Below are 10,539 nucleotides of genomic sequence, written 5' to 3'. Positions count from 1 at the left end.
GTTCTTATTTACGCTAGTTTCACTCAGTTACAATTCATTGACCAAGATGAGTTACTTCCCCCATGTCTGTATGAATTTATTCTCCTGTGGTTTCCTTTGCCACTCTGCCAAGAGGAATAACCAAATGCTGACCAGAATTTCAAGATGTTGATTTCCTGCATCTGCCAGAACAGGGGAGATAGGTTAAATTAAGTTGTGCTAAATGTCTTTGTGCGGGTTTATGGAAAGACTGCAGCCCAAGTCTCTCTGCTGCCATTTGCAGTAGGGCAGCCTCTTCTAAGTGGCTTTTTGGGGTATTGATATGCAGTTCTTTGTCGGAGACCGAGTCATGCTGACAAACTTGTGCTCTTCTGCTAGAATGGTGGGTTGAACACCAGAAATCCTACCAGAACACGCGTGAGGAGCGGAGGTGACTAATCTGCCTGCCACAAGGTGACATTTCTTCAGTGCCAGATCTCTCTCACTTGCACCTGTCTTTAGAGCAGCTGATTGCTGCAGTCTCCTCTTCTAAAGGAAGAGGAAGAGCTGCTCCACCGGGATTCCCATCAGGTGCTGTGACAGCTGTCACCTCCTGGCTGGTCCTGCCTGGCCATCATTCGGCCCTTGCAAGCCCCCGGTGGCGGGGACGGGACTAGTGGCACATAGAGTCCCAAATAATGAGGTTTATTCAGTGACATCGAGGATCGCACTGGGTATCTATTTTGTTATGTTGGGAAGATGAGTGTCTCTTCCTTTTTTTATTTAGGAACCGTTCCAGAGCAGTTAATGCTTTCCCTGTCTCCTTGTCTTGCATGTATGAGCTAGATTTACATGAGCTAGAGCAGCTGTTCTCAGCCCGGGGTAGGAATTTTGTCATGCAGGGAGATTAAACAGTTTGTTTTTCATCCATCAGGAAGAGCCCTCAGAGTGTAAGTCAGCTGGACTTGTTAGGTGACAACTTCTACCTTAGGCTGTTTCAATAATAGCCATTGTTACACTTAATTGCTCTGCGGGAAACTTTCAACTTCAAGCATGGTTTTTTGTTTTTTTTTTTTTAATGCTGATTTCGGGCTCCGGCTTCTCATTCCAGCTATGCTCTTCTTTTCCCGTTTCTCCCCTTGCAGAAACACAAATTCTCTCTTCTTGGAGCTGTTTCCTAAGGCCACTGTTTGCCTCTGGCAGCTGGGGCTTTTCTTAACCCTCCTTCAAGGAGAGGAGCGCGGCACGGCAGGAGCTGCGCTGACCTCTAGTGACAGGTCAGGAGGACAGAAAGCATCTTTGCTGCTCAAATCCGCGAGCAGCAGCTTCCCCCCGAGCGTCCCCCTTTCCTGCAGTGCTCAGCCCAAACAAATCGTAAGGGCTTAATCTCTCCTACTGTATCTCCAAGCCTTTATAATGTTTGCTTAAATTTCCGTCCAGTTGTGGAACAGCTGGTGTCGGACTCAGATCTTCTGCTGGCTGTGCAACGGCAGAATTCTATTAACTTTTATTAATACCCATTAATTATAAAATGAGCAAATTTTGCAAGCTGATGATACTCCATTCCATTTATGATCCTACAATAAAATTATTTATATGAAGATAACGTAACCCTCAAAACCCAGAGTTTAAAAATCTTGTTTTGACTTTTACAATTTGCCTTTTAATTACATTTCAGTCCATGTGTCTTGTTGCCAACGGGGAGTTGGAAGGGCTCAGTGAGATTCTACTTGTTATGAAACACTGTGAAAAAGTATATAATTAGCAAATGTCTATAGGGCTGCTAGATCTCTTTCAAAAGGTTTTAGAGACTTCGTGCCTCATAATTTTAAATCGTTTTAATTTTTAAAATTTTGAAGTGTTAGAAAATCGCTTATAAACTGGGAGCAGATTTACTCCCTGTGTGAGTCACTGAAGTCAGTTGAGTGCACCAAAAATAGAGTTGCACCAAAATCAGGTGGGACAATCTTCATATTAGCAGATACTGCCAACTGCACCTGTACAGAAGAATGAAGAGATGACAGTGGAAGCCACAGGAACTGAACCCGAGGCATTGGAAGTATAAGGGAATCAAAGCGTGAGAGTGATGCTGCAGGCACCTTTTGTTTGGCCTGCCCTAGGAGATCGGTAGATCCTGTGCAAGAGGCTCTTGTTTGAGGTCCTTGCCCTTGAGTCCTGCATGCTCCTGGGTCTCTAGGACCTACTTTGAGTTAGGTGTTTAGGCAGAGAAAGTACCCCCAGTGTTAGATTCTCCTGGACTATTGTCCTTGGGGTTCACATTTGCAAGTGTTTTGTTAGGTGTCATACGTGGTAGATGTAATGTTTTTAGCAAACACTCAAACATAAACTGAATTTTACTGGATGAGGTAAGGGCCATTTTGGCTAAAAATAGTTATTGCTGCCTTCTGGTGGAATAACCCAACACTCGAACTATTACCAGATGTGAAATTAAAATACACATCTGAATGCACTATGCACTCAGCAGTGAAACCCTCAAAAGCTCCCTGTCATCTGCTTTGGTTTATATCCAGTGTGCAACAATCAGAACCAACATCACAATCGGTAATACAGCTAATGTAGTTCCTTTTTTTTCTTAGCAGCCTAAGAGAATTTAAAAATAATTATTCTTTAAAAAAAAAAAAGTCTAATCATGAGCAAATGGGAGTGAAAATTCTGTGTTCATTCAGCTCACTGTTGTGTAAGGCAAAGGATTTCCCTTTCCTGTCTTATTTTTGAAACTTCCTTATTCTATGTTTGCTGTTCAGCTCAGTTTGGTGATGCTGCAAGGCGAAGAACTTTGCTAAAGGCATGTTTGAAGTTTCTTGGTTATGGTAAAAGAAGGACAAAGATGTCACCTCTCCCTGGGTACTTTTGTTACTTGGTGGTGGTGGCTTCTATTCCTGCGAGGGATCACTGTGAGGGAAATGATTGGTTTACCTTGGTGGAAGGTTTTTTCTAAGTACCGGATAGTAGCTATCAATTTCACCACATGTCAAATCTCTATTTAGAGACTGAAAACTACTTTCATGGCCTCCAATGCCAGTGAACAGGAAGGATGGGATACATGAGATGCTGAGGCTTTGGATCATGAGCGAATGACAGGATGTACTGGAGGTAAAATAGCAAAAGAGGGACTTCAGTGAAGAGAGCTCCAGGAAAGGAGTATCAAATGGAACAGAAAGTGGGGGATGCCCGTGTGGCCAAAGCCGAGCTGGACGGCTGCCTGCAGCAAGAAGGACAGGTGTGTCACAGCCTGAGAATGGTGCCCACTCAGAGTTACAGGGACTGCCCTGATAACAGTAAAGTTTCATCCAGTTTTAGTTGAAAACAAACAATGTCCTGCTGGGGATTTTGGAACAGGTCCTGCCCACTCTTCCGGGCAGTTAATGCCTGGATGAGAAGTGGCAGAAATCGAACTTTTAATGTGAAAGGAATAAAAAATCTGCTTAGCTGCACTCAAAACTCTTCTGCCAGAGACATTCCTCATTAAACACACATGGTGGGATTTTTATTTTTTTTTTTGAAAGAGCTTGGCACAGCCTTTTCCCTGCTCCCACTGGAATCCATGTAGGTGCCACAGGTTTCAGTGGGAGGAGAGCTAAATCAATATGGAGTGCTTTGGAAAAATACAGCTCAGAATGGATCCTGGCAGCCTGAGTAGATAGGGATTGGAGGTGATGCTGAAATTGTCACGTAGAAATTTTCCATGCTGGCTAGCATTATCCCCTCCATCCTCCTTGGTTCAGAGCTAATGGAAAGCAGTGTGTGGCAAAGCATGACTTGAGGGGGAGGGAAAGTCAGCGCTGAATAAACTAAGAATACCCTAATTTCCTCCCTCTTCTGTGTCTTTTGTCAGAACAAAAATTGCAGAACTTCCTTTCTTCCTGAGGTTGCTACTTAACTCTTCAAGAACACAAGGGTTAATTGCAAGCAACAGCACTTTGTGCATACTGCTCTTTTTGGATGGGATTCCCCTGACGTGGGCTGGGCAGGCTGGTGCTCTCTTCTCTCCAAAGTGCACCTGGCACACGCTCAGGTGTGGGAGAAGTAGGGGAGGAGGTCATGTTCCTTCTGTCCCATTACCCATCTCCCACAAGGCAGCAGAGGCTGCTGTGCTGGGTCACAGCCTGGTCTCATGGAAAAACATAGCTTGGAAGGGACCTCTGGAGGCCCCAAATGCAATCCCCTACCTTGGGCAAGGCAAACTTCAGGGAGGTTTCTCAGCTGCTGAGGCACAGTAGTAATTTCTCCAGTCTAGAGGGGAAAGAGCAAAGTGATCACAGGCCTCAGAGATCTGTGGGACAAAATATGCAGCCTGAAGATCGTCAGAATATCTATCTGGTGATCCAGTGGTCTTGAAGGAAACCTGACACAGCTGACAGCCTGCATTTCTTTGGTTTATGTCACTCTTTCCCCATCAGGTAGTAAAATCTCTTATTAATAATCCTGTTTCATTACATGTTCTCTTGTTGGCACACGGGCCAAGTGGTAGAGGTTGGCGAGGAGCAGTGTGGTGTTTGGGTTCAAGATCTTGCACAGCTGTGTCAGCTCGGGAGGTGGTGCCCCAGCTGGGTCCAGATTTTCCAGTCCTTCTGTTATGTGAGGTTATTCCCGCCGCTGAAAGTAGTGACAGTGGCCAGTCCTGTAGCAGTCACTGACTCTCAAGGTGACATTGTCACTCACTGAGAAACCTTCAGCAAGTGGCTGATTTTCCTCATCCCCTCAGTTATTTTGCTTTTCTTTTGGACGCAGCACATTCAGCTTCTCTAGGTAAATTTCAGATCTCCTGATAGAAAAAGTTATACAAGTACCAAATAATCACAGAATTACAGAAGCAATCAGTTTAAAAAAGACTTCTGAGATCATTGAGTCCAAGCTGTGATTAAACACCACCATGTGAACTGGACCACGGCACTCAGTGCCACATCCAATCTTTCCTTAAAAACCTCCAGGGGTACTGACTACACCAGTCATGGTCTCAGAAATGAACAGTAGCCTCTGTTACACACAAACATTCACCCCTCCTTTGCTTGAATGGCTCCTTAATAACTCCCCATGCCTGCCTGGTGCTAAAAGAGGCCCCAGCAAGCACAAACTGCCCTTCGAAGTGGGTGGCGTTGTTAAAAGAACAATACTGTAGTGTCTTCTGGCGGCAGCAGCGGGGTTCCTGAGTTTGCTGTACGCTTTGAAGGAATGCACTGTGGTTTAATTGCTGCCCAGATCAGGCCTGTGACATGCTCTAATTGGGTCTGTCACCTTTCTTTTTGAGGAATTAAGAAAGTGCCAAAGCCAGGAGGCCCTCTCCTGCCAAACTCAGATTCAACCCCCACGAGGGCAACAATCAGTGTGAGCTAATATGTCACGACGACTCCTTTGGTGCCTTTAGCATTTTAGGACTTCTCTTAGTCAGGAATTTACTTGAGTATGTCAGTTGCCACTGACTAGCTGAATATTTGTCATGACTCTGAGTTCTGTCTCTTGGATCCAAATGATCTGTCCAGTTTGTGAGAGGTTTTCCCCCAAGGAATGTTAGTGTTCGATTTAATAGTTTTAACACTGGCTAATTTTTTCACTGAATAGCATCCCAGCGTGAAAGTATCTGTTCATATCAAGTGTCTTTCTAGCTGAAATGCACGTAACTCCAGTTCTGTAGTAACTTCATTCTTATTAACACAGCAGCATTAAAAGGGAACTAGCAGAACTCAGTTCTACAGTGTCAGCAATTTTATTTTTTGTAGCAAGGAAATGTCTGCCTGCAAAAGGATTGACTTTTTTTAGAGGATCCATATGGATGTATAAAGTATTGGTGCCATTAAGTATAAATTGTAATCAGTTCCAGATTCTGCTGTACTCAGAAACTTGAATCATGGAATTGTACGTGGTGGTTTCTGTATTTTGAAGGCTCTCACCTAAACCGCAGCTCTTGTAACAACTAAAATGGCTACACCCATGGTGTCCAACCCCTTGTCTTAATCATGTTGAGAAAATGTTTGCTTAACTATGAATCAAAATTGTATTCCTAAGCCCTGCAGCTTTTCAGGTGAAATGACAGAACCAGCCTTGTTACACTGGGGCAAAGTAGGTGGGCTCCAGAGGCTGAATTTCACTTAATTCCTTCAATTGTGGTTCCTTTGTCAAAGCATTTCTGAAGGCCAGGAGCCAGGCAATGTGGAATACTCAGCACTGGGATGTAAGTGGGATTTAGGCTGCTTGGTCTGCTTTTGGCTCCCTGCGTGTCCTTTAAGGCATATCAGAGGTACAAAGAGATGGAAGGGAAAGGCACAAGCATGCACAAAGTCTGCTGCCTGCTTACACAGTGTCTGTGATTGATAGAAGTGTGTGGCTGTAATGAGGACACGGCCATTGAACCACCAGAATGTTTCAAGCTTCATTCAGGGCTTGGGTCAACTCCTGCCCTCTTGAATTGGGTAGGGGAGATGGCAGATGGCTGGACACACCAAACTGTTTTTTGTGAATCGCTGCCAACAGAAACTGATAGGCCAAGAGATGCTTTAGGTTTGCTGGGGGAATTGTTTTCTATGGAACCAGAGCCAGCATAAGCCATCACTCTGAACCTACTGGTAGCTCTCAATGCTGTGACCAATTTCAACCACGTCTATAAGGCAAACTAGTGCAAAAGGCCAGCACAAGCTGAGGTCTGTGAACTTTGATGAACAGCTAGAGACAAATGACCCAACTAATCCTCCCTGCTGAGAGCACGGACAACATTTAGTTTTGGCAGCAGTTGTGCCAATGCACTTGCATCTGTCAGCCTGTTGTGGCACTCACGCCCGCAAATGGGTGCTACCTGTGTGTGAATAGACGGAGTACTGGGATGCTGAACATCTGAGGCTGGGGTGAGAGCTGCAGTGGTGGTTTGGGGCCTAGGCTGTCTTACAGAGATGGACACAGCTGGTTACTGAAGCAGGAGGAGGTGGGAGTCAGGAGAGCACTGTCTTGTCTGTGAATTTTCACGGTGGCTGAAAGCAGCCCAGGGCTCATCCTGAACCCAGTGAAAGGTTGTAAACTGTGACCTTGCCCTTTATCAAGATTGTAGGATTAACCTCAAGCAGGACAACTAAGAGCTCTTTAGTTACAGCATTCACTGATAAGACTAGATCTTCTTTCCTTCTTCCTTAACCACAGCAGGTAAGAAAGAATTGTTTTTGTGTGTGTAATTATAGACCAGCTCTAGTGTTTGTAATCTACCTCCTTCTGATTGGAAGAGTGACAGGCCCTCCACCCTCTCCCACCTAATTCTAGAAAAGTCAGTGGAGTTGGGCACCCCACAGAGAATCTCTTCTCTAAAGTTCCCTCCTTCCAGAGTTTTACTGAGAATGTTTTCCTGCATTTAAAAGTATCTCCACTAGTCCTAGCGTCAGGTTCCAGCAGACAGAAGGGTCTGGGGAAGGACAGATGTTACTGCACACTTACAGTCACATGGACTTTAGTAAGATGTACTGCAGTGTGCAGAACTGAAAGGAATACAACTTATGACATTTTTGGTTCAGTGGCTGACTGGAATATTGGAAAATTATTCAGAACTGAAACAAGTTTGGTGTTTTTTTTTTTTTTTTTTTTTGTTTGGTTGGGGTTTTTTTGTTTTTTTTTTTTTTTTTTGGTTTTTTTTTTGTGAAATGAGAAATAATAACCTAATGTTTGGACAATTGGATTGAATTTGACTCACTTTTAAAAATTATAAGTTATCCTTCTTTTAATGCAGGGTAGATCTAAAGGACACAGCAAAACATTTCATTTGAAAAATATGAAAAGGACCTGTTTCAGGATTTCCAAAAGAAACTCCTTCAGTCTGGAGAAGGTCAAAGTGAAACATCTGTCAGTCTCCTAAGCTGTTTCTCTCCTTCCACTGAAAAGTAAGAGCTGATGGGAAGGTACAATTCATGAAGAAAAGGAAATTCTCCCCCTTCTCCTCAGTATTTCTGAAAACGAGGCCATCATACTGTAGAGCGCTATTTGCAGATTTAGTGGGAAACATGCCTAAACCAGGAAAGAAAAAAAATTCCATGTGAATCAGCTTCCAAGTCAAACAGTTTCTGTAGGTCTGTGTTTGAAATCTTCCCCCTGGAAGCCTAACTTCAGGCATTAACTAATTCAGATTCCGGTCTTATTAAAACAGCATGAGAAGGAAAAACCAGCCAGACAACTCCCTAAGACTATTGTAATGTAAATTAAATCGTGTACTGCAAACACCTGAGGGCTGATTCTTGTAAAACAAACACACACACACACACACAACAACAACAACAACAACAACAACAACAAAAAGTGGGGGGGAAGGAAAGAAGCCAAAATTAGTAAATAGTACTTTTTTTTCTAAAAAAAAGGTGATTTTATTGAGTTTTAATATACAGCTTTAATATGTTAGGGTAATCATACAAGATCTCTCTTGTGTTCAATTTACACATTACAATAGAGATGTGAGCTAAAATCTTTTGGTTTAATGTACAAAAGGAATCCAATGTTGTCCACTAGCAGCTTTGAACTTGTCAAGAAAAGTTCTAAAGACTTTAAGTGCAGTAACAACCATAGAGAATACAAAATGCATATAAGGACTTTTTGCCAACGTATATAAACATTTGAAAACAAATGGTGCCTGCTCCACAGGGCAGACAACTTGCAAATTAAAAAAAAAGTCACTGACCAATGTTCCAGGGAAGGAGGAGCATCACCCTGTGTAACAGTTCTTATAAAATGGACTAAGAATATCTGTATCATAGGATTTGTACTGGTCAGAAAAAAAGATCTGAAAAGAAACAGTAGGCAAGGAAATGAACAATCAAAAGATGACATAGTAATATAAAATATTTCCATCACTATTTAAATGCCAAATTAATCAAGCAATAGTAAAAAAAACAAAACAAAACAAACCCAAAAAACAAAGCTCTTCTGTTTAAAATAACAGCACTGTTTTTGATTATTTTCGAAGATTTTTTTTTAATGAACACACTATATACTTGTTTCTTTCATACAGAGCAATGTGTCCATTTGGTCTGTCACTTCGGTGAAGCCGATAAACAACCAACACATCTCGTCTTACCTTTGACACATTTTAACCCTTTTCTCCGTTTCATTTGCTACTCTGATGCCTTCTCTTCTCAAGTTAAATACTTTTCTTCCTTTTCTTTACACAGTGCAGAGTATATGGGCTTAGGATACGGAGATTTTCCTCTACTCCAGTTCGCTCTCTGGTTCTGAGTTCAGTGGTGTGCAGTAGTTTGGCTTGTCTGAAGGCACGTACCCAGGGAGACACAAACACTTGTACGACCCTTCTGTGTTAATGCATTTGGCGTTCTTGCAGAGGGACATCCTGTTGTTCAGCTCGTTGCACTCATTCACATCTGCAAAAAGGAGACATCACAAGACACATGTGCTTAAGTCTGGTGTGTAGTTAATGGTCATCTAGTTCCAGCATTGTTAGGACTAGAACAATCTGCACAAATGCCCCGAGAACTTTATTTTCACTTCCGATCGGGTGGAATTAGGCTGGGTAAAAAGCTCTAAAAGATGAATTGGGAAGAGCTGGAAGTTATCTTAGGAAATCAATAGGGTATTAAAGGTCCTTAAACTGTTAGATTACCAAGTTCAAATTCAGCCTAGCTGCACAACAAAAATTAAGTAACCACTTAGAGGTGTTTATCTAAAAACAGTGACTTTAACTAAAAAAGTGACTTTTAACAAAGGAGCTCGAAGTTCTCAGGGCAACATCTGTACTTTACTGACTGAACACTTTAGGAGCTGCCGGTGCTGTCAACTGAATAGTTGTGAAGGGCAAACTACCTGCACTCAACACCACGCATCTTTGGCCTGACATACACAGCAGCTACATCTTTTCTTACTGAGGAGGACAGCCTGCCATGAAGTCCTGAAGAATTCAAGGCACATAGGCAGCTTCTTGTTACAGAGCTGGGAGATTCCAGCTGTGTGTCATGAAACATAATGATAAACAAGGTGCAGACCTTAAACTGAAATGATCACGCTATTTGTACCAGCCTTCTACACTGAGGGGTGGTTGTTCTGCTTCATCTTCTCATTGACATTTGCTGTTCCCATGTTCAGTTGTTTCAATTGAAGAAATAGATGTCTTGGTTAGTAAACGTGCAGATTTAGTAGTTTGAGAGTGAGAGCAATAGTTGAGTCTGCTGACTGTCAAAATCTGTGAAAATCAGGGGCCAAACTTCACCAACTGGTTATCTGCACATTTAGGCAATCACTCTGAATCCACTCTAAAAATCCACTCCTGAAATCACTCCTCTGTTCTGGATCAATTTCCATCCTCCTATCTTACTAAAACCTTTGAAAAACATTTGGTCTGTAGTTTCAAGCCTTGATGTAAGTTTAAGCTTCATTCCACAAATGTGTGTCTGTTCACTTCTACTCTCTTAACTGAACACAGCTGTGATGACCAAGACGCGCTGAGGAATACCAAGATATTTTTGTAAAAATAACTACTGGCCTTTGCAGTAAATAAAACAAAGCTTGGATCTTTGATACAATTCAAGTGACCATCCCTAATCCCTTTGTTCGAGGCCTCCTAAGGTCAAGTGACTGAGTAAACTGACA

The 10,539-nt window shown here is 42.7% G+C and overlaps 1 protein-coding gene across 14 annotated transcripts in view; it reads right to left on the bottom strand.

Moving 5' to 3' along the window:
- Nucleotides 1-8,284: 8,284 nt before the first annotated feature.
- The window catches only part of LTBP1 (latent transforming growth factor beta binding protein 1), a 186,544-nt gene continuing 184,289 nt past the window's right edge, over nt 8,285-10,539 (bottom strand). For all 14 annotated transcript variants that reach the window (XM_040058399.2, XM_040058401.2, XM_040058400.2 and 11 more), the window contains one exon: nt 8,285-9,317. In XM_040058399.2, coding sequence (XP_039914333.1) covers nt 9,148-9,317 — 170 coding nt within the window. In that variant the 3' untranslated portion in view covers nt 8,285-9,147. The remainder of the gene's footprint in view (nt 9,318-10,539) is intronic.

Source organism: Hirundo rustica, chromosome 3 (assembly GCF_015227805.2).
Source record: "Hirundo rustica isolate bHirRus1 chromosome 3, bHirRus1.pri.v3, whole genome shotgun sequence".
Lineage (NCBI taxonomy): Eukaryota > Metazoa > Chordata > Aves > Passeriformes > Hirundinidae > Hirundo > Hirundo rustica.
Note: the sequence above shows the minus strand (reverse complement) of the source record. Positions and strands in the feature narration are given on the sequence as shown.